At 41.3% G+C, this 24,846-nt stretch overlaps 1 protein-coding gene across 1 annotated transcript; it reads right to left on the reverse strand.

The window, feature by feature from the left end:
* Window positions 1-485: 485 nt before the first annotated feature.
* ptger1b (prostaglandin E receptor 1b (subtype EP1)) lies at window positions 486-6,665 on the reverse strand. The gene is made up of 3 exons (XM_044051901.1): window positions 6,449-6,665; window positions 2,210-3,123; window positions 486-1,514 (listed from the first exon to the last, which is right to left on the reverse strand). Exons 2-3 carry the CDS (start codon window positions 3,074-3,076, stop codon window positions 1,236-1,238), a joined length of 1,146 nt encoding a protein of 381 aa, XP_043907836.1. The 5' UTR covers window positions 3,077-3,123; window positions 6,449-6,665; the 3' UTR covers window positions 486-1,235.
* Between the last annotated feature and the right edge of the window lie 18,181 nt (window positions 6,666-24,846).

Below are 24,846 nucleotides of genomic sequence, written 5' to 3' on the forward strand. Positions count from 1 at the left end.
ATGTACTTGAATGAATAGAGAAATCCTGCACTTTCAACTTTTCACTGACATTTTTGTTTACTTCAGAGAGACAGATATTGTGAATTTTTTCTGGTTTCTTTTCTTCATTTGACGAATAAATCATTAAAGCTGAAAAGTGTTGGTTTGTGGACAAGATATTTTTCAACATTTTCTGACATTTTATGGACCAAACAAATTCTCGATTAATCGATTATGAAAATAATCGTTAGTTGCAGCTCTAGTTATATTTATATTATACCAATTTATTATCATATGGGTTTTATCTCATCTTTACAAGCTAGCAAATAAGCTAATTTCACCCAGATATATATACAGTATGTGTGTGTATATATATATGTTTATATGTATGTGTGTGTGTGTGAACTTGTGTGTCACCCTGTTTTAACTTTTTTCTCGACTTTACTAAGGAAACATTGCTTTATTCTGACACAGATGTAAAAAAAATATTGATATATCAACCAGAATGAGGTGAAACAGTAACATACAGACATTTAATATGTAATATTACATTCATCTTTTTTTAATTAGCTTTTGTAACACATATAGTTTCACTTCAGTCCCCAGACATTCAGGGAGAAATACTGTAGATACATTCAGAGACACACAACAAAGATACACACATTCACATTTATATCGCATGGTTACACACCCACACCACACACCACACACACACACAGTGTTTTTCACATCTTTAAGCTGAGGTAAAAGCACAGCTTTTTCATTTGCTCTCTTATGTGAGCATTTACACAAGTCATTGACTTTTATAATTGATCAAACAGCATATTTATGGACAAATGTTTGACTTGAGATGTTTGCTTTAGGACTATGCAGTCTTCACTTTTGCTGATTATGTAATTCTCCTGCACACAAAAAACATTATATTTACAGCTGCTCTCATAGAGGGCAGACTGCCATGCAAACATGTGCATTTTGATGTACACCTTTAACAGTTTATAAGGTTGTTTCCCTTTGCAGTGTATCACTGATTCATTCGTTCAACAACCTCAAAGGTTATTATGAGCTGGTCAGTCATCTTTCAAACTTGGATCCTGTGCCAACCAAAGGTGGCCTCGCTCTATCACGCCTCTAAAGTAATCTCCTCTCATGCAGGAGGCTGAACTTTGACCAGGATGAAACACTGCCAGGTTCAGTTCTGATCCTTCTGGAGCATCCCGTAAAAGGAGACAAATGCCATTTCCCCTTTATGTCCTCGGTTAAACCTTATTATTAACACTGGTTTTCTCTGAGTTTTGAAAGGAGTTGACATCCCAGCGGGTGGAGCGGAAAGTGCTTCCCTTGAAACTGGCCTGCTTTTTCGTGATGCGGTAGATCTTCCTGAGGATGGCACGCCGCAGCAGGATGTAGACCCAAGGATCCAGGATCTGGTTACAGGTTGCCATCCTGACCCCTGTCACCATTAGCCCCCTGTACGTGTCCCGGTCACCGCTCAGAGAGCCACTGTACGAGCGTGCTGCTGACATCAATCCAAAGATCTTTAAAAAAAGGAAAGGAAACTCTTTATTGCATTAGTTCATCCAAGTATCTCTAGATTAACATGAGATTAAAAAAAATTGTGCAGTATCTATTTATCTATCTATCTATCTATCTATCTATCTATCTATCTATCTATCTATCTATCTATCTATCTAGTCAGTTGCACTTGAGTGTCTGAAAGTGTGCAAATCACTCAATCAATAAAATAATCTTAGAGCGCTAATCAGCTGTCAGTCATCTGGTAATTAACTACAGCCATGAGCCCACTTTATCTTCTTAACCTGCAACAAATGGCGTCATGTGTCACCAATGAGCAGCAACTGCAGCCAAATAAAACCTGCACAAACATGAAGAACATCCGTCTCATTTGAAGAAAGCTCAGTGCTGCATTCCAGGGCCATACTGACAGTTTCAGCGATTAACATCGTCTTTTTTTTACGTCATGCTTTTTAATGGAATGAATTTAATGTGTCCTTAATAACAGTATACTATTTATGATGGTACATGCTGACACATCGGTCCACGTTTAGAAAAAATAAATCATAAATTTGGCACTCAAAGTTGTTTGTTACTTCATAAAATATGACACATTTTACTCACGGAACAAAAGCAAACACAGGTTTAATATGTCAAAGTTTTTAAAGATATTAAAAACTTGGTCAAATGTCTGATGAATTACTTTCACCAATCTCACCAGCAGAGGGCTCCAGCAGATGCAGGAGGTGACCATGATGCCGACCAGCTGCACCACCATCTCTGTGTCATGAGACCTGGCTGAGCGGCGCTGGGAGCAGGACCTTTTCTTTAGCCGGGCTTTCACCAGCGTGAACCCACTGATGGTGTTACACACAAAGGCCATGGCCAGAGAGCTCAAGGCCAGCCCGGAGAACAGCATCACAAACGCCAGATCTGTTGCTTTAGTGTCCTCCATCACTCTGATAAAGCACCACGTCCATGGGTACTGATAGGTGTAGGCACCCAGGCTGAAGAAGGGCAGGAGGGCCACACCCAGAGCCAGCAGCCAAATGAGGGCCAGTGCGATTTTTGTCCGCGCTGTGGTCACCAGACGCGCATGAAGCAAAGGTCTAGTGACACCGAGGCAGCGCTCGGCAGCCATGGCACAACCCAGGAAAAGTGGACACAGGCCAAAGAACACCATGCAACCCCCCAGAAACAGACACGAGGCGTCGGGATCACTTCTGGCGCTGGAGGCAGCTTCGAGAGTCTTCCCAGCACCTGCAGAGTAAATTCTCAGCACAAGGGCTCCAGGAATAACATGTCCTGCCAGATCTGTAGCCACCAGGGAGCTGGCAAAGAGCAGAAACGTGGCCTTTGACCGGCGACGGAAGCGGTTGTACGCCTTGGCAAGAATGACAAGGGCCACCACATTGAACAGGATGCCCAGAGTCATGGTGAGGCCCGCAGCTGTGGGGTTGCTCGGTGGAAGGGTGGCATTCGGTGCTACGGCCTCCACCTCTGGCTCCTGCACCATGGCGGTGTGGTTAGAGAGAGGAAAGGAGGCAATGAGACCCGAGGAGTTGTAGTGTTGCATCGCCAGCATCACTGCGGGGCTCTGGGCCTGATGTGGTTCCTCTGGCTGAGAAGATACTGAGAGGGAAATAAGAATGGATCAGATCAACACGAGGACTGAAAGAAATGACTGTCATGTACGTTAAAGCTGCAGTGCGTAACTTTTGGTGATTTTTGTTGATATTTTCCTGCCTCTGTTTGGTCTTTATGAACAGAAACAAGGTCACATTATGCTGCATCCTTGATCTGGAAACAGTCTGTGTCAAGCAAAACCTGCCTGAGGGAGTGTTTTTGTGTATACACCAGCAGCGCAAGGGTGAGCGAGGATAAGAAGTGTTGATCAAAAGGGCCGGGTTTTTTGCACAATAGAATTTGTTGGAGCCAGAGTTAGTTTTAATTTAGGGTTAGGTCAGGTGGTTGGTGCAAGATCACTTGTTACAATGTCATTTATGAACAGTTGACTGAAGAAGCTGACTGTTGGCCTTAAGCCTTGATTAAATATTCTCGCAAGCACTGGAACGTGGGTTTGTGGCCCTTCTGATGTTATTTTGTTCTTCGTATAAAAGCTACCATAGAAACTATGATATCTTTAAGTTTGGTATAATAAGGTTTCTTGACCGCCAGGTCACTACGTGACATTGGGTTGCGTTGTCTTACTGTTGGAATCTATAGATCGTCATTCACAACCTGTAACATCAAGGGAATACTGTTTTTCTGTGTTGTTGATCCTAGAGAAGCTTGGATACATGTGCATAGAAATGTATCTTGGATGTACGGCAAGTGGAAATAAATGTGCAAACCCTTCACACAACTCTCTCTCACCTTCATGACGACAGTACATACGAGTCAAGTCAATTGGAACCTGCCTACAGCTAACGACTATTCAGTGGCTTTCACCACTACAGAATTCATGTCTGAAACTTTTTGTGTTCACCTCACTGACACTCAGTCTTTGAGAAGTGTTCATGGTAAATCAGTGAGTGCTGTCCCACTGTGAGATCAACAGTGTGAGGGCCTTCTACCGGCCAAGTAAAGCACTTTATGGCCACTTTCCATAAATTAAAAGTAAGTGGGTAACAAAGCAATCGGCCAGCTGTGAGCAACATTAAAAAAAAAAAGGCATAAAAGGAACGACCAACCCTGATGTTGGCATTACAAGACAAATAAGTTCAGGTAATCCAATCCAATAAAGCACATTGAAAAACAACTTTGTTGACGCAAGTGCTGTACAGTAATAAAGCAAACGTTTAAAAACTGCTGAAGAGAAGCGTTTTAAGAGAGGCTTATAAACAGAAGCGGCCTGTCTAATGTCTAATCAGCCCTGAGCTGCAGCCCTCACTTTGGGGACGACCATGAGCAGCTGATCAGCTGATCTTAGCGACCGTGAAGGGTGGAGCGAGGCCATTTAAACACTTGTACACAAACAATAGTCACTTCAAATTGAGAGCCAGCGGAGGGAAACCAGTATGGGAGAGATACAGCATTTTCATATCTGTGAGTTCTTGTCAAAAGGCGTGCAGCAGCATTCTGAACAAGGCTGAAGGCGAGTGATGGAAACCTGGCTATCCCCAACATAAAAAGCGTGACAGAGTAATCCAGTCGACTTGAAGGCATGCGCGAGTTTTTCAAGGTTATGTCTCGGCAGAATCGATTTGACCCTGGCTATTTTGTAATCGGATGAAGACAAATGTATTATTTATTGCTCACAAATTTATTTATTCATTCAACAAAATCAGTGAACAAAGTCCCAAACTCATCATAGTCCATAAGGGTTCACAGATTAACACCGTTATACTAAGAAACACAAAGAGAGTCATGTGGAGATGAAAACCCATTTGATAATGAACGTGACATTTGTTTATACGTTTAAAAGTTGCATGTGACAGATTTAATGGGGAGGTGAATAAAAAATGAGACCCTCGAGCTTCATTCATTCTCTAACACCCCGCCCTCAGAGTCAGGACATGTTTGATCCGGTACAATTTGACTGTTCATGAACCCCAATTTGTACCTTTGGAACAGCCATTAATATATTATTAGTGCCACTAAATGACTGGCAGCTCTGCGCAATGAAGGATATTAGCTGTAATTATTTCACACCAGCCCAGATTAAGAGTAAAAAGCACATGTCAGTAACAGGAGGTGAGCATGTATAAAGTGAACTGTCAGTGAGATTTCTGCCAAAAGAAAAACGTTTAATCCTGTCCCCGTTTTCAACTCTTCCTTCACTCCACTAATCTCTCTGCAGTCCTCAACAGGTTTTCAAATATTACATTGACAGTGCATCGAGGGAGAACTGAGGGCAAAGCTCCTCAGGACAATTTGACTCATCTTTAAAACACAACTAATTAGCTGTCAGCTCTCTCCGAGGTTAAGGCCTCAGTTTGCTCCCCGCGCAGAGGCATCGGGGGGCAGCCCGGACAAGTCCCGGCAGTTTCTGTTGACAGCGAGTGCTGCGGCGGCATTCCTCAAGAACGTGCACCTACTGTGCAGAGACGCCGTTTGCTGCATTAAATCATTAGATCCATACAACGCAGAGTGGATGACAGGAGGTCACATGCAAAGGTGCAGAGCACGAGTAAACGCAGACAGTGTTTACACACAATAAATCTGCATGTGCTGCACCAGACGAGACTTGTTGATCACCATTAGTGGAAAGCCAGAATGCTTTAAAAGAGTAAGCTGATATGATGTGTCATGTAGCTGACTGTTGTTAGGTAAGATTGACGAAAGATCTTTTATTTGCCACGTGCACTGCTGCAGCCGATACTAAAGGCACATTTGAATTTTTGTACGTGTTTTCCGAATGCACTTTCTAAACATTTAACAGTGATGTATAAAGAAAACACTGTACATATCAATACCTTTAAAAGGTTTCACCTCAATCAAAAGGAAAACAATTAAAGGACCTAAGTAAATACAAAGTAAGACATAACGTCTTTAAACTTTACTCTTCTTTATTCATACATATTTAATAGTTTATTCTTTAATGTTCATTTCTATTTTTACCCCCACACACACATACTGATGTTTGTTTGTTTACATATAATGCTGTGTTTCCATAGAAGACTTTAAAATGCTGTTAAAAGCCTGATAGAATCTCACTAAATAAGTAATGAAGATAAATGATGTGTGATGATGACACATGTACGCTGAGCATTATCTCTATAAGCCTGTATGAAAGGAGCATTTCTCTCATCTCAATGACAACAACTGTTGTTGACATGATTACTTCCCTGCTGTGAAAATATGTTAATGCTTTAAAAACTACATTAAAAAAAAAACATAGTTATCTTTTACCTTGTACAGTTATGAGCATATGAGAGAAAATGTAAAGGCTTTGAGTGGCAGCCTGGAGGCACATATTTTCCTTTAAATCAAATTAAAAATATAATTCACCTACCTTTGGAATAAGAACTCCATGGAGATGTTCAGGACCGCTTTGACTGGGACAGTAACTCATAGCTGGAGCTGTGATAAAATTCTTGACGTCCCTTGATCTTGTTCCAGAGTGAGAGACGGTTTTGGGTTATTTTGAAACGGAACTGTTTCCTCGTTGTGTGAGACAGACTGCATAGAAACTCATGTCTTGGAGCAGGCAGCCTCCCCATTACATTGCACAAGCATGTCCTCTTCTGCTCTGACTGCAGCGTGCCGTTTTTATATGCCGGAGCTGCACCGTGCTCACATTCCCTGTGGGTGTCTCAGTCAGTGAAAACCAGCAATTTCCAGGCAGTAGAGCAAAGTGAAAGGGGCCAGTCAGAGAAATCCCAGGGAGGAACATGAATAGTTTAAGTCTTGTTGCATTGCTCCTGATTGCACCTCTCAAAACCCTCATAGGATGTAGGTCTTGAATATTAAGCCTATAATAACAACAACCTGTAGGGTTTAACATGTAAGTGCAGATCTGCCTGCAGGCCACAGGGAAATGCCCTTTAAAGGATTCACTTTTATGAGCAGTCATTATACTTTTTTATCTCAAATATGTATGACTTCACATAATTGCTTAAATTTTAAAGTTTAAATAAAAGTCAAACGTTGCTTAAAGTGATTAATGGCAGAATATGCACCATAAAGTGGACTTAGTAACTTGGTATTTGAATATGCATGATAGAAAAACTCTTGTAGGTTTTTTTCTTCTTTTCTTACGTCTCTGGAGCGTCACCCGCTGTCTGTTAATTGTTATAAATGATCTCTCCCCCCTGCATCACCTCATCTGTGCTACCTCACAGGACCCGTGGTCAGCTCTCTTCACTGTGAACCAGCTGTGCTCCTGCCACTGCAAACACTGCAGTCCGTAGCTGCAGCTGTGAATGCAAATGGTCTTCCAATATCATTTAGGAGACGTACCAGACTCCTGCTGCTGCTGCTGGGGATTTACGCTCCAGGTCTCGCCTCAGGGACATGGCGAGACGGTGGGAGAAAAAAACAAAGGATTAGGCAAATTGGACACTGTAAAATTGAGAGTGAGAGTGAATGGCTGTAAAAAACAAAGTTAAGTTCTTCGTAGGACAATGCGCTGAATTCTAATGTGTTATCTTGTGTAACCTTAACCAGAATCAGAATCAGAATCAGAATCAGCTTTATTGGCCAAGTATGTAACACATACAAGGAATTCGATTCCGGTTTTTCAAACACACGCTGTACATGAAACATAGACATCAACATAACTTAACATACATTTGACAAGAGTGAATAAAAAAGGTGACCAGAGGTCCAGTTTATTTTTAAATATATATATATATATATACATAAACGATAAAGTGCAGATAGTGAATAGATAAATAAACAAATAAACTGGTCAAGTGTTCAGTAATGTGACGGCCTGGGGGAAGAAACTGTTCTTGTGTCTAGCAGTTTTGGTGTACAGTGTTCTGTAACGCCTGCCAGAGGGAAGAAGATCAAACAGGTTATTTCCGGGATGTGATGGATCTGCAGAGATACTACCTGCCCGTTTCTTGACTCTGGATGTGTTCAAGTCCTGGATGGTGGGCAGTTTGACACCAATGATTCTCTCTGCAGTCCTGATGGTGCGATTCAGTCTGTTTCTGTCCTGTTTGGTGGCTGATGCAAACCAAACGATGATGGAGGTGTCGCAGGAAGTAAAGCCTCTGCTGGGCCTTTTTGACTATGGAGTCAATGTTTGGTGCCCACTTTAGGTCATGGGAGATGGTGGATCCTAGAAACCTGAAGGTTTCCACAGCAGACACAGTGTTATTGAGGATGGTGAGGGGGGACAGAGCAGGGGAGTTACTCCTGAAGTCCACTGTCATCTCCACAGTTTTGAGCGTGTTCAGCTCCAGGTTGTTCTGACCACACCAGAGGACCAGTTGTTCCACCTCCCGTCTGTATGCAGACTCGTCACCGTCCCGGATGAGGCCGATGACTGTTGTGTCGTCTGCAAACTTCAGGAGTTTGACAGATGGGTCACTCGAGGTGCAGTCGTTAGTATAGAGGGAGAAGAGCAGTGGGGAGAGCACACATCCCTGGGGGGCGCCAGTGCTGATTGTCCGGGTGCTGGAAGTGATTTTCCCCAGTCTCACCTGCTGGCTCCTATCTGTGAGGAAGTTTGTAATCCACTGACAGGTGGGGGCTGAGACGGAGAGCTGGGTGAGTTTGGAGTGCAGGATGTCCGGGATGATGGTGTTGAACGCCGAGCTGAAGTCCACAAACAAGATCCTAGCATATGTCCCTGGGGAGTCGAGGTGATGCAGGATGTAATGCAGACCCATATTGATGGCATCATCCACTGACCTGTTTGCCCGATATGCAAACTGCAGGGGGTCCAGCAGGGGGCCTGTGATGTCCTTCAGGTGGCACAACACCAGTCTCTCAAAGGCCTTCATGACCACAGACGTCAGGGCCACGGGCCTGTAGTCATTTAGACCTGAGATTGCTGGTTTCTTGGGGACCGGGATTATTGTAGAGTGTTTGAAGCAGGAGGGGACTTCACACAGCTCCAGTGATCTGTTAACCACAACAACTTTACCGGATCAACAACACATAGGGTCCATGGTACCCATCCATCCATCCATTTTCTACTGCTTTATTAATAAAATAGGGTTTTAATACACCTTATTATAATATTTACTCAAAGGCTTAAGGCCAACGGTTAACTACTTTAACTGTTTACACAAATTACACTCTAACAAGTACTTAACCTTAACCTCAGAACAACCATCAGGAATGAGGTTCTGTCTCATTAGGACCAGGTTTTGGCCATGTGTGTATGCCAGAAAAGGTCCTAAAGAGGTAACAAATACAAGTACACACACACACACACACACACACTCTGCACCTGTGTGTTGAAATACACTTTGACAGGTATTGCAGTGTGTGTTTATATAATGTGTGTGTTTGTGTGTGTGTTCCAGTTCACTTTAATGAAAGAAAGGTCTCAAATGGTGTTTTGAAAGCACACATTCACGTCTCGATGGTTCCTCGCCTTCACACATCTGTTCATACATGCAGTTATGCAAAAGCTCGTCAAAGACTCCGCCAGAATGCCATCAGGGACAGGTGGAGCTGTGGTGTCATTAGCTGGGGTGTTAATGCACACCCGTCCTGGTTAAGACGAACACCTGACCGGCCTGAGCGGACGGAGCCAGCACTCGTTAATGAGAAGGAGAAACACAAATGTACGGGAGGAGACACGCCATTAGGACTTAAAAGGCAGGAAGTCCATCAGAAGGCAGGAGCAGAACAAATATTACTGTGGATCGACACAGCCACAGCCGCCATGAAGTCATAACATTTGTTAAATTCCCTTTTGATACCGTGAAAACACAAGCTGTGTAAGATGTGTAACAACAGATGTTTCCATGCTGCCCTGCAATGTGTCCAGATTCTTCCTCTTGAGGATTTCGTCGTCAGAGTCCAGCTGAAGATGGATCGGATGAAAATGCAAAAAAATGCTGAACCAAAGCTTTACAAATTTTGCAACAAATCACACGATTCACTTGGCTACAAATAACTTTTTCCATTTCTGTTTGTGCCACTGTGTGTGTGTGTGTGTGTGGACAAAGTCCTGGAAGGATGATGGTGGAGCGCACACTGCATAGCTTCACAGCGTGGCGGAGAGGGAAAAAAAAAAGCACTTTTGAGCCTCTGTTTCTGAGCTGCACATGGATGCTATTTACTTGCGCAGCCATGCTAATTGCATATTTTAATTTGCACCAAAGGGACACACCATAAAACTGGAAACCACACAACAAAACAGCAGTAAATAAGTTTCATTAGAGGATTTGTGTTGTGTGCACCCCCCCTGGACTATAACATACAGTACATCCATTTAACAAAACCACTCTCACACGGTTGGAGACTTTTTCTAACGCCATGTTTGCGTGTCTCATGCCCCGATGCCATCATCACAGAGGAATCCACGGTTGGAGTGGCACCGCACATGGCTCAGGAAAAAAAAAAAAATCATCACAAATCGTTTGAACTGTAACAGCGGCAGAAGACCCGACATGTGCCGCACGTCCTCATTTTGTGGATTTATTCAAAAACCAGCTTGTTCCCTCCCACATCTTTCACTTAACCTACATGTCGTAGTGTTTGTCCGACGTAACACTTATGCATGACAGTTTTATACTATTCCCCACAACAGCAGCAGCAGCAGCAGCAGCAGCAGCTGAACACCACAGGCTGCACAGACATGGTTTGTCACACCATTCTCTGCATTTCTGCAAAAAAAGAAAGGCCCCAAAACATTCCAGGACATAGTTGCTGAAAACCTCACAATTATCATGCCTTAAATCCGGAGACATTTTTCTGTAACTATGAACATCATCCTCATTGCATCATATCATGATTTGCTTAGAGTCTGAGGGACAATGGATTCTAATAACAAAGAACATATTAGACACGTTATATCCACATGATGCAATGTCACTTTTATTAAAAAGAAAAAAGTTAAAATTGCCCTACTGGGTTAAAAGGCATTGCTGGTAATCATAGCAGAACACTTCAGACGATCTGTGCTTTTCGATTTGGATGATTATTCTTAAAGTAAAGCAGGGAAACATGCACAAAGTAATTAAAGTAACTGTATGGCTCCTTCACGACAAAACAGTCCTGTGAGAGTTCACCCACCCCGACATCTCTCGCTCTCTGTTGACCGCATGCAATGAAAATATGTCTATCTCTTCTTCCTGGAAGTGTGCTTGTGGGCTCTTAGGAGTGAGGACAGCAGAGCAAAGGAGTCAAGTTGAGGAGTTTTATGTTTTTTGAGGAACATTTTTAAGTGGAAATGTGATCTAAGTCTGCAGAGTGACTGTGTGGGTGGTCAAATGGACATTTCTATGGAACCAGTGCCTGTTAGCTTTCAGAACAATCACTTCTCTTGCATTTTGGCACCCAAACAGAGACTTTATCAAAACTAAAACAAAAGGCTCACATGTGTCTACTTAAAACCGTAGTGCATCATTTTTTAAATATAAACAACTGTCTGTTAGATTCAAACTGTTGTCAAAGGAGTTCACACGACGTCTATCAGCCCCACACGACACTCTGTGTGTTGCGATCTCATGTTGCCCCGGCAACGTTTCAGGGCTGCACGCAGTAACTGGTTTGTTTCATGTCAAAAAGAAGTGAATTCTTTCTTTCATTCTGCTCAAAGAAAAAACGTGTTTCTCAGCAATTTGACGGGATGAATGCTACTTGTCTTCGCCCGCCCTTGCTCTGCTGCTGTGTGCACACAAATGCTCCCGCACTCAGGTCTGATAGTATTGCCTGACAGAGCCTATACTCAGACGAAGGACGAAGCATGCAAGTAATGTGACATTAGGTTCATGAGGACCAAACAAATGCAGAATAATAACAAGAAAAATCACCAAAAATTAACACAGTACAGCTTTAATTCATCACATCATTGAAGATATGTGTGTTTTATTTGGACCAAACCATCTTCCGGATGAGAATTTCCTTGTTGTACGCCAGATCAATTTGTTTAATCATCTAATTTAATGGTTGATATGTTTACAATAAGCACCTATAGAGTTTTACAACTAACTTTACTACTAATTGTAATGTATTGTTACTGTAATGTGTGATAACTAACCACTTTATTAGGTACACCTGTTCAACTGTGTGTTACTGCAACCTACAACTATTTCCATCATTAATTCATCTGTTGATTATTTTCTTGATTAGTCGATGAATTGTTTGGTCATTAAAATGTCACTGTTCACTGTTTCCAAAACCTTGAAATGATGATGTTATCAAATATTGAATAGTTGACATTGAGGAAGTTGAAAAATCAAAGAGTGTGTTTTAATTATTAAAAACCACACACAATCAAATCCACTAAATGATTATTAAAATAGTCAGTTAATTAAATAAACAATTAATTTATTAATTGACCTAATCTAATCTCAATCCCTGTGTCATATTCTTTGAGTATGACAATTAATAATCTTGAATATTGACTAAAAAAATCATTCTTACTCTATCCAAAAGATTTAATGACATGCAGCCCGTCATGATTTACTTCATAAACCTCCCCGCTTTAATGCTCTGTGGATTCCAACAAAGTCTATTAGACTTAAAAATCTGCAGGGACAAAAAAAAAGAACCTTGAATGGTCCCTCTTAAACTTGAGAGAGAGAGAGAGGGAGAAAACCCCTCTGAATAAAACTGCTCTTTACATACCCAGGAATTTGAACACATGGGGAATTCATGAACAAGAGGGCAAAAAACTTGCAGCTTCCTCACTGCAGCTCCAGGGTTAGGGTTCGGAGCATGGGAACAACTTAAGAGTCACACGTTCCCTGCAAACATGGAAGTGCAGTATATATACACACAGCATGCATGGTCAGCACAACTGTGTTTATATTATACAGTCACATCACTTAAAAGAACAGCGGACAACTGCCCTCTGGTCACTGCACAAACAACAGTCGTCAAATTCTGGTAAAGATGCAAGTGCTTTTCCTCGGAGCAGGTCTTGTGTTGTGTCACACTGATCCCCCGTGTGTCCAGATACTTGGTAAACTCTATTCTGGAATCAACCGAACAATGCCGAACTGTAGATCAGTTAAAAAGACTGAAAAATCCTGGAAACATGTGTTAATCTCCAACATTTAGCAAAGGAAATGTCTAAAAAGCTCAATATTTAACAGGAGTCTGGTGTGTTTAGCGACAGCTCTGCTGAAAGCCGCATCACAACCCCTGTCATTCAGTGACTGTGCTCAGTCATACAGGATGTACTGAACAAATCTTTTTAATGTACTGATTCTAACGATTCAGTACATCCACTGCTTTACAAGTCACTGGTTTGTGTGTGTCGTGTATAAAACAAAAAGTCACAGCAGTTTCATGCAGCCGTGCTGTGATGACTCCGCCCACATTGAGGAGGTACTACGTTGTCATGGAAAACCATACCAAACCGAGTAGAGTCAAGCCGTACCGAACCAAGGCGAGTCGTGCTGGGACTGTATAGTGGAAAAGCGCCATACGATGGGAGCCTCCAAAACAAAAAAGGCCCTTGCCAAAAGCAAAGTTTATATTAAAAACAATTATACACTTATACAGACATACTCATGAGTATAGTATATTCAGTTTCTGCCAATAAACCCTGCTAAAAGTTATATACCATGGACCATATGCAAAACAAGAACTATATGACTATCTAGATTAGACCAGACTACAATAAATTGAGATTTATAAAAACTTTACCTCCGTTAAATATGTTCAAAAATGACCACTACAAGACAAATTTATGAGGGAAAATAATGCAAAATGTGCATAAATTAGTCTACTGTACAACATCTGGTGACTTCTTCTTCAGTTGTCACCAGGTGACCAGGAGGTTCTACCTCATCCATAGACTTAATAAAATAAAAAAGAGACTTGTAGTTCTCTGTTTGGATTGTTCCACAATCTCACTCTGTTTGTCCATGATTTGTTCTCACTCACTTACTCACTCACTCATTCATTCATCTTCGCTGGTGCCAATCCCCCATGATTTGTTTTGAAATTTAAATGCATTTCTCTTAAATTATATAAAAAAAAATCTCTAGTTCTTGATCATTTTCTGTGTATTTCCTGATGGAAAGCAAATTGGGGCAGGCTATGGACAAGCAAACAGGAATTGGGCTTGTAATCGGAGGGTAGCTGTTTGAATCCCCACCAGGTCAAGGGCAGCGTAACCCTGAACAAGGTACTGCCATTTGTTAATTGGAGACTCTAAAGTGACCTCAGTCACATGGGGTTTGCATAAAATATCTCTGCCAAATCAAATTTGCAGATCTTCCACTGTGGCGATCCCTAGTGAGAGAGAAGCCAAAAAAACAACCCCCCAAAAAACCTGGTGGAAGTAAGTGAAGCATTAAAAGTCAACGCAAACTATTCTCACAAATACTCTGCCTCTCATCACTTACAAACCCGACAACAGTAACGTCCTGTAGTAGGTAGAAATGTGGTGCATAAAAGGCAAGTAACAAAAGGAAACAGATGAGTTCATCAGCGCTCCATCCCACAGACAAATATCAACACTTAAGAACAAAAGAATAAGATGTCTTCACATGCTGTGAGAGCAGCACACACTCTAGATTTAAATCACATGGAGCTGGTTTGAATATAAACCAAACTACAAGTGCAAAACATTTGTATGAACTTCTTTCGACCTTCTCTCGGCAATATTTGATGCTACAAGTGTAGCAACTTTAGATTCAATTTTGTCCAATCTAAATCCACAAGAAAATCTAATCTTTTAAACTGTCCAATTGTTTGTTTGTTCTCTGCTTTAGTTTAATATAAATACCAGCTGGGACACTGTAAGTCTCCACAGTCTTTTGATTGGTACAGTAGGGACATAATTGATAATGTAAAATGATTAGATGTAACAAATCAATACTTGTAAAATACCAGTGCCTGTGTGATGTGAGAGGGTTCACTTGTATTGATAAATCCACAGAGATTTACTTGACTCAGCAGTTCATCCCAGGCTCTGCAGAGATTTACAGCGTCTTTCAGGTCTTTGCCTCGGTTTTTTACGGCCGAGTACTTTACTGTTCAAGTTCATTCCGAGTTCTCACATTAACCCCGCGCTGCTCACCATCTGAAAACAGCAGCTGTTTTCACTAAAGCCACAGTACGCCACCTGAACAGCGCCAGCAGGCACACAAAGGTATCGACCACAATATTTGACCAATAAACAGGCTTTGGTTCTCCTCATGAGTTGGGATCGACCAAAAAAGGAACAAAATGTGCTCAGAATCCAAGTGAACAGTAGTGTTGTTCAAGCACTGTTGCCTCACAGCAAACCGTGGTGTGTCTCAGGTGTTTTCTGTGTTCTCTCTGTGTTCATGTGGGTTTTTCCCTCTGGTGCGCTGTGGTTTCCTGCCATAATGTGTTTGTCAGGATAGCGCTACTCAGATCTCATGTCACCCATTCCCATGCCGCACACAGGAAGTCATTCATTTCATGCCAAGACAGATGGAGGCAACGGCAACGCCGTGCGAGTAAAGCGAGGCGGGTATGAACGAAAACACAAAGAAGAGCACAAGAAGTTTCAGAAGTCATTCAGCACTTTGTTGGGCTAACTTCTTTCACTCCTTGTTCCCGCCCGTCCCAGCACACTGTGTACTGGTAACATTATGTACAGTTAGTAATAGGCTACATAAATTTAAGGATTGTTTTTCATTGAGTGTGGCTGGCAACACTGGACTTAGTTAACCAGGTGTTTTTACTTGAAGAAGGTCTCAAGAAACACAAGTTCAAATAAAAGCTGTGGTGGTTTTATTAACCAGAAATGAAACAAAAGAAAAACACAAGGTCCCAGGCAAATAACAAAAGTATAAACAAATTCAAAATATGACTTAACACAGCCTCTCCGCAAGCTGCCACAGTGTCTTCAGGGGGCTTCTTATGCTCCTCCTAGCTCCACCCTAACTGAACTGAAAGTGGGTAAACTACAACAGACAAAAACAAATCAGTAATATTAATCCTGTAACAAAACCAGGAAAATATGCTACACTATATATGCTGCAGATGTTAAATTACACTAGTAAACCAAGATTTGCTTGTCTCTGTGTAGTAAATCACACACACCTCACTCTACATACAAGCGCTCCCTCAGTCAGGTCTGATAGTATTGCTTGACAGAGCAGAGCGAACAAATAATCTTTGATTGTTTCTGTTCATGAAGGCAGAATCACACCAGCGACAACAAATATCACCGCAAGTTACGCACTACAGCTTTAATGTTGTGGTTACAGCTTAACGTGGGGGCGCCACTGGGTGCAGAAGGAGCACAAACGGCTCATGCTTTCCATTTGGTGCTCGTGTTAATCAATCATCTGCAATCACTGCAACGTCTGGTCTATTTATTGCACGTGTCTGGTCAAAAAAAATACACGAAGAAATGATTATTTATTTTTAACTATATATTGTTTTTACACCAAAAGTATGCACACATCTGTCAGACCAACAACAGCCATAGACAAGTCACAACCACTGCCCTCTGTTAAAAATAACCTTTCTCTTTACTGGTTATTATCCACAACAACTTTCCAAGACGATAGTGTCTCAGTGTTGTTTTTACACTGTTATATGGAAATATGAAGATTTGTAATTTCAGCTTAGTCACAGCTCGGTGCATGATCAGGACTTTGTGTTACGTACAGTGTAAACCCTGGCATTCTACTGAGATACAAATGGGTTTGTTGTCAGTGCATTGTCATTCAAAACTTCTGTTCTCCCTCGTGTCCACCTGAGTTTACACGGCTCTGGTTGAATGAACAGCAGCCACTGAGCTGCTCCCATTATCATTCCCGTCTTTCACCACACTCACATAACAAATAGCTGCATTTTTGACTCACTGGACAGTGAAATGACAGTGACTTTTAGTGTCTTCAGTTGTTGTATATGAATAAAAAAGAAACGTTGTTTTTGAAATGGAAACTTCTGAATGTCATTCAGAAGTTTCATTTCATTTCAGCTCGAATTTTATAATCCAACCTCGCTGATGGAAAGTGAACCTATTGTCGTCATCGTTGTTCTTTTGGAGAAAGGAAAATAGGGAAAAACAGCAAATAAGTGACAAGTATTAAACAGCATCCTCAGTCTCAGCTCTGGCCCGCGGTATTCGTCTCATTCCGAGTTGTCCTTACCCATCACTGTCTTCATGTTCTGCTAAATTGTACGAGCTGGAAGGTTTTTCGTTTAGCTCACTCTCTCCTCTGTCAGGAATAAAAAAAAAAACCTTTTTGTTCTCCAGGCTTTTTTCCTAATCATTTGTGTCACAGGAAATCATGACAATGGTCACGTGTTTGGTTGGGTTTTTTTTTGTGGTGTGCAATAAATGTACCAGGCTCTTGTTTTACTATCATATAAAAAAAGTGTTGCCACTGTCATGTGGTTATAATTTTTGGTTAATGGTCTGAGTCATTGTTTCCTGAACTTTTTATATGTATCTATAATGATAAAAGTACATTAGGGCAACCTATAATGTGTCCGACTCTTTTATTGCCATTTTTGTAAAAATTTGGAATAGATAAACCAGATATTTCCAAGATTTTACTTCCTGATATTTAAAACATATTAGTGCTGTTTAAAATATTTAATCCCTTGATTTCTTTTTGTCCCATTATTTTTTCTCATATGAATGCTCTTATCAACATAGAAAAGTGGATTGGCTTTCTTTGTGCTAATGTTTTTTTTACTGAGACAATATCTGTCACCCTGCATATTTTACGAGTAAGAGTTATTCCTCTTATTGTGAGAGCCACACAATAATAAGAGAGACTGTGTATCACAGAGTCCCGTGGTTTAATGTGTTGTTGCCGTAACGAGCTAATCCGAGTTAAAGGAGCTAGTTGTCTTCAGTGGTCTCCTTACTACGGTTGGGGGGTCTGCCAGCTTGGTTGGTAACACTGCATACGTCATTACTTGGACGTGGGGAGTGCGTCGAGAAATGATCCAGGCTGCGTTGGATACGGAGAGCCCACTTGGAGACGGAGAAGCGCACAGCGCTCGCCATCCACTCAAAACGTAACGTTAGCCTATACTCGTTGTGTGCAGCGTGCCTGTTGTTTTGTTTCCGGTCTAGTTAGATCCATTGTGGTGTTGTGGTTTTTCTAACGTTACTAGTTGTTGCAACAGCGTGTGAAAAAAACTACAAAGTTTGCTCGGCCAGAAAGAACGTTAATTTCGCGATAAAATGGGTTTGCGTTAACGCCGTTAATAACACGTTTAAATGACAGCACTAAAACACATACTTTCTGAGAATGACGGTCTAAGTAATGCACGTGATCGAGACGTGCGGGAAGTGCATTCCCAACAATTCTCAGCAATTTGCTGGTCGTGCAACAACAAACAAAAACACACAACACGTTGTTTCATCTTTCTTGTTCCTCTGTGTTTGGTCTCCACCAACTCCTACAAAGAATCTGTGCTGGACTGCAGGCTATAGCTGCACACTGTGTCTGCCTGCTGTTTGGTGCTGAGCTCATTGCATGTTGTCATTGGTCTATCAAAGCCTTCTTGCAAAAACAGCTTGTTTTTGCAGGAAGCAGCTCTGATGAAAGTGGTGGGAGTGAACTATAACCATTAAGCGGCTGTTCCAAAAAACCAAAACAACCTGGTGCATTCATTACTATAATTGAAGTCTTTGACGGTCCACGTTCAGTATATGTTCATTTGATCCATTGTTAATATATACTGCTGGAAACCAAGTTCGTTTTTAGCCCCTTCAAAGATTTATTTATTTATACGTGACTTTGGTACTATACTTCCAAAAATTACCACGTTACATCAAAAAAAAACTAGTCTCAAAACCACAAATAATAGAAAGTTTGTATATCTCCACTTCAAATGCTCGCTGGCATATTTCATTAAGGCTTACTCTAAATCCTGAAAAGAGACCTTTAGGCAATCATGGGAAAACTTTCACTCAAGTGTGAAGTCCAAATTATCTGTCCTGTGGAATTATATTCTTTTCTTCATCCTCACTTTTTCCACATGGTAGTCGAGTCACTCGCTGGACTCCTGGTGTGCAGAGGCTTGAATCTTGCCAGCATCAATCAAGTGTAACAGCAAAGCATGCTAACACAGCTAAGACTGGCAACCACAAAGAACTGCACTGACGGGCAGGGGAAAGTTTAGAGCGACGGTCTAATTGGAACGCGCCGGGAGGGCGTAATCCCAGCACCACTGGGTGTTACATTGACCTTAGCGTGATCGGTGATACCCAAACATATTTAGAGATCATCTGTAAATTAAGGTCAAAGGTTATAAGGTTTATATCCAAGACAATTCTTTCGCACCAGCACTTTGAAGCTGTAATCCACACTTTTGTCACCTCTCAGCTGGATTACCGTAATGCACTTTATGTGGGGGTCGGTGGGGTCACATTTCCCCCATTTTAGCTTCACTCCACTGGCTGCCCACACATTTTAGGATTCATTTGAAATGCATTGGCCCTACCTCTCTGAGCTGCTACACCCTCACACACCTTCACTCAGGTCAGCTGATCAGCAGCTCCTTGATCTGCACACCCTGCCTGTCATTAAACCTTACGTCTTTTCATTGGCCTGTTTAAGTTGTTGATGTTATTTCCATTTCATTTCATTTGTCTTTTAGTTGTTTTAGACGTGTCTTATCGCCTCTTGTGAGCTTCATTGCCTTTCATTTATTGTGTCTTTTATTCATTATTCTGCACAGCACTCTGGTTCACTGTGGTTGTTTTGAAGTGCTTTACAAATAAAGTTGGACTGGATTGGATAGCCGTTCTTTTTTTTTCTTCCCTTTTTCCTTTTTTTCAGATCGAATGTGCCAACTTCTTTCTAAAAGCGAGCAGCCGACAGATTCTTGCTTCGGCACAGAAACTGTGCTCTGATATAAAGTCAAACGCTCAAAATCGACTTTGTCAGGAAACATACTTGGGTCTTCCAGTACTTGGTGCACGTTCAACTCTTAAAAGCATAGTAGGCAACCTATATTTGGCGCAACTGATGAATAGTTCCATTATAACATTTGAGCATGAAGTAAACTAAGAGATCTGAGAGAGAGAGGAAGCCTGTTTCCAACATTTGTGGAAATCTGGCCCGTAATGGGAGACTTTGACCAATCAGAGGACAGTTCAGAGAGAGGACACTTTTATTAGCTGTTCTATTAAGCAGCAGTACACATAACTTCAGTGGAAAGATTGTCATTCCATATCCCCCGGGTGGCTATTCAATGTAGTTTCACTTCCTATTTGGATTCAGGAGGAACCTGGAAGACTATGTCAGTTTTTTTTCTAAGATATTACCTGAATGTTGGTTCAATTCAAGCCAGAATCTATGTGATGTAAATTTGCCACTGTCAAATCTGAGCATGCGATGATTACCCTCATATTTCTAACGCTCAAATCTATTTAAATACAAGTGAACGTGGGATCATGAAAAATTCAGAGATGGGAAAAAAATATCCATCATATTTATTTACTTTTCTGATGAAAATGACTTGACATCCTCAACTTTTACTCACTTGAGTGCAATTTCTGTCAATAAGTGATGCTGATACTTATCCTTGTGCATAAGTGTTTAAGTGCTTCTATGGAAATCCTGGTTCTTTTTGGCAGATTTTTTCCCAATAAGATCATTGAGGATCATTGCATCCTCCTCTTCCTCACATAAACTTCACACACTGGTATAGTGACATTGAATTAAGATGGAGCGAGAGACACGGTGACCAATTATTAGTATTGTCAACTATTAACTCGTTCATTTTCTCTCGTGCCCTCCGTGACTTGTTTGTGTTTGTGCGCTCTCTTTCAGTGTCCACCAGTGTTTTCTGTGTGTTTGTGTTTTATTTCTCTGTGTAAAAGATGTTTAAAACATCAAGATGCCTTTTTTGTGCCAAATGTGTACTTCACAGGAAAGAAACTGTGTTTAAAGTTTAAAGACCGGAATTGAAATAGACTTTTTGTGTTGATTCTACATTCATTCCATGATTTTATATAAATAAATGTATGTTATAAGCTTCAGGTTTATTTGCGCGATTAATTACAGAAAATTGAGCAATTCATTTGTAATTAATGAATTAATTCAAATTATTATTTAATGTATTATTACTATTTTGTTATTTGTTTCATTTTTCAAAATTCCTCAGCTCCACTCCGATCACACACCCTGGTATAAACAGTAGAACAGTATTTCTGGTTTTCCTCCAAGTACCAACAGAGGAAGCTCGCGTACCACTGGTGGTACTGGTACCACAGTTTGAGAACCATGCATGTAGATTACACCACTGGTCTGTGTGTGTGCTCATCTGGTGTGGGGGGGGCTCAGAACAGAGCCTCAATCCCAAAACATTACTCTTCAATGACCTGAGGGCACACGCAACAATCAGCTATTTCTAGTTTAATACTCCCAGCAGAAAAAAGCATGTTGTTTTTGTCACGTAACGCAATTGCTGATCAATTTCCAGCTACAGGAAAATTTGGTCGCTTGCCATTTGGACATACTGGGACAACGTCCAGTGGGCTGTCGGTGCACTGGTGGACCATCAAAAATCCAAACTTCCCCCTGTCTACAGGAGTGAGAGCTACATGCCGCATGCGTGTAATCAACCCTCGCTGACCTGATGTTCTTTCAGGAAAACGAGGTGGTTCCAATACATTTTCTCATACTTCAGCGTCCTTACGTTCGTTTACCGCGTTAATTAATAAAGAGCATGAGCTCTGCTTTGTGCAAATCTTTTGCAAATGTCTTTAAATGTTTACAGACAACAGGTTCGGCTCGGGCTCAGGACATTCAGCATCAGTGAGCTCAGGGTTCTGAACTGTTCCTTCATTTGTGATGGAAACACACTTGAGTTTGTCCTGGAAGTAAACCACACCCAGCGAGGAGGCACAGTGAGCCTCACAGACTCCACTTGTTAAATGCTTTAATTTCTACACAGGCGCAACACATATTCTGCTTATCAATGCCAAAAATAGTTTTGTTTTGAACAAACATCAGTGCTAGGAAACAGCAAAATGAGAACCGCGACCTCTTCGCCCTGCAGCATTACACACATGGGCGGAGTTGTTAATTTACAGACTTGTTTTGCTACCACACAGGCATTCTGTTGGTATTATTAACTACCTATCTGATTCATGAGAGGGCGCATCATACATTTAATGCCAGACTTGGTTAAAACAGTACCACTTTTGTCTATTTAGAAAAAAAAAAAAATCCAGTTTCAGTGTGTTTACAGGCCAAGGATTCACAAATATAGTAAATCCTGCCAAGCACTTTCCAACACATCAGGGTTTTGGTTTTTTTTTTGGCCATTTTCTTGCTCTACATCCTTAGTTTTCTACAGTTTTAGTATTCATTTCATAATGCTATACATTTATAGAACTGTCATCCTGCAGGTTATCATTTTCAGGGTCATGGACCTCAATCCCAGCAGATGTTAGTATTTTAATATTTTAGTGAGTATTGATATTGACCTAACATCCATTCTGCATGTCTTTGGACTGTGCGGAGGAAACCACAAACCCACACACACAGGCAGAGAACGTGCAAAATCAACACACCTCGCTGTGAGGCTGTGACGCTAACCGCCACTCCACCACGCTGCCAAAATATCATCATACATACAAAAATGTTACATTTCATGTCCAGCAGCGCTTCAAATAAAAATGTAATGTGACGAACATAAAGTGTGAAGGTGCACAGAGCAGCAAGTGCAGGGATGAAGATGATGGAGGAGATCTTGATGAGATTTTAAAGCCAAGGTTCAGTCAGAACCACCGGGTGAAAGAAAAGTGAACACAGTCTTCAGGTTTCAAAGCAAACGCCAGTGTAATGTAAAAAAAAAAACAAAAAAAACACAAGACATCACCTGCAAACAGGCTCCGACTGTCAATCACAGCATATGTGCTCTCTCACATGTGCTGTGCTTATACTTTTCCTCGAATAACCAGAAAATAGCAATTGAGACCATGAAATCCTGAGGAAAATGTTTACTGGCATAATAAATGAAGTAAGAATAGACTCATTTTCCTGCAGACTTCCATGCAACCAGCTGAGTCACTGCTGCTCGCTACTTCCATCCTCCTTTTCAAACCAGAGGTCTAACATCTATTTTTCCCACACACGGTCTGCGATTATACGCCGACAAGCACAATATCACACCACAGTCCAAGTAGTCGTCACTTTATAAATCAATCAAATGAAGCCCATTGTGTTTACAGTGAGTCTATAAAGTCTGTGTTATTAGCTGATATGTTTGGGGTTTGCGGTGAAAATGATGAAGTGCCGCCTTCAGACGTCAACGGCCCCCGGGCCCCGGTGAGTCTAATTTACACGGGTACTGCTTTGTTGTCAGCGTCCTCACTAAAATGATCTACGACTGCTTTTTGCACCATCACGCCTCCGTGAGCCGTTAACAGTAGTCTCCGTGAAGGCCGTCTGTTACACAACTGTTAGATAATGGCTTTATGGACACAAGGTGGTCCAGTGGTTTGCACTGGTGCCTCACCGCGAGGAGACTCCCAGTGTGAATGCCGTTCTCCTCTGTGTGGAGTCTCCATGTTGTCCCTGTGTGTTCCCACAGACCCAAGACATGCAGACGGGGGTTAGGTTCATTCAAAAATGCAGAAACAACAAGAAACGACACGTCTGAAATGTCTGAAATACAAAAACACAAACACAACAAGACTAAACAATTCCAACAACAGATGTCGCATTCAGATATGTGGATTGAAGGATGGGCACTGTATGGTTCAAGTGCAAGTGCATTCCTCAAGTGAACCGAGCATTTCTTGAACTGCTGCTGGGATTATGGCTTCTGGAATGAACCCAAAAATCTAAGTGTTTGTTTTACACACACATGCAGTCAAAAGCTCATTACTGAAGCTGAGAACATGACTGAGACCATTAATCATGATTTTTGATCATTTTATGAGAACTTGTTCAGAATAACGATCTTCGTGTTTGGTCGGTTTTGGCTTGTTTTAACCATAAAAAGGGCCAGAAAATGTCCTGTGAGTAAGTAAGCCCATTTTTACAGAATAACTTTCAATATCTGGCAGTTATTTACAATTTACTGCACGTTAAAATAGTGTTTTAACAATTTAAAATGAAGAAAAGCTAAAAGTTTTATACAGAAAAAACACTGTAGTTGTACATGAACACCAGATTTTGCGTGTTAAATTTGAAATTTGAACAGCATAACACATTAAAAATTCTTTGTCCAAAAACAGGCCACATGTTTCCAAGTCTCTCCTCTCTGGTGACAAACACGCTGAATCGCCGGCTTCCTGCGACAGCGCAAGTGACATTATAGTAAGAACCACATGTTGGCTCCAACGTGCAACTTTCGCAGCTTTCAGATTTCCAATAGCACAAACCGTTGCATGTTTACAGTAATGCAAATGCACCTGTTTGCAATGCAAATGTTTTACTTTCAATAAAAAAAAGAGCAAATCATCTGTTTTCAAACACTGTTCCCATGTATTTGTAAGTCTATTTAAATCCAACGTTGGTTACTGTTGCATAGATGACTATACATCGTGGTGAGGTGACAATTTAGTGGAAATAAGTATTTATTTAGAGTTTAGCGTCAGTGTACTAGGTTCGTGAAGATACCGCGCCGTAAACGTAAGAAACGTTACATAATTTGGGCCCAGTATTGTCCTGGCATGGTTGTGGTTATGAAAAGTCAATGTTTATAATCCCTCTGCATGTGATTTAGATTTTTTTAAATAAGCTCTGTCAGAATGCAAACAGCAAAGTGTGTGAAAAGAAAACAGGGAACACTCCTCCTCAAAACCACGCGTCAGTCCGGAGGTTTGCCGTTTCAGTTCGCTCAATAGAAACACAT

Source organism: Solea senegalensis, linkage group LG19, assembly GCF_019176455.1.
Source record: "Solea senegalensis isolate Sse05_10M linkage group LG19, IFAPA_SoseM_1, whole genome shotgun sequence".
Lineage (NCBI taxonomy): Eukaryota > Metazoa > Chordata > Actinopteri > Pleuronectiformes > Soleidae > Solea > Solea senegalensis.

Coding starts and splice junctions, on each gene's coding strand:
- ptger1b (XM_044051901.1), bottom strand. CDS start 3,076: ATGCTGGCGATGCAACACTACAACTCCTCGGGTCTCATTGCCTCCTTT. Junction 1,515..2,209: donor TCTGCTGGAGCCCTCTGCTG/GTGAGATTGGTG, acceptor CTTTTTTTAAAG/ATCTTTGGATTGATGTCAGC.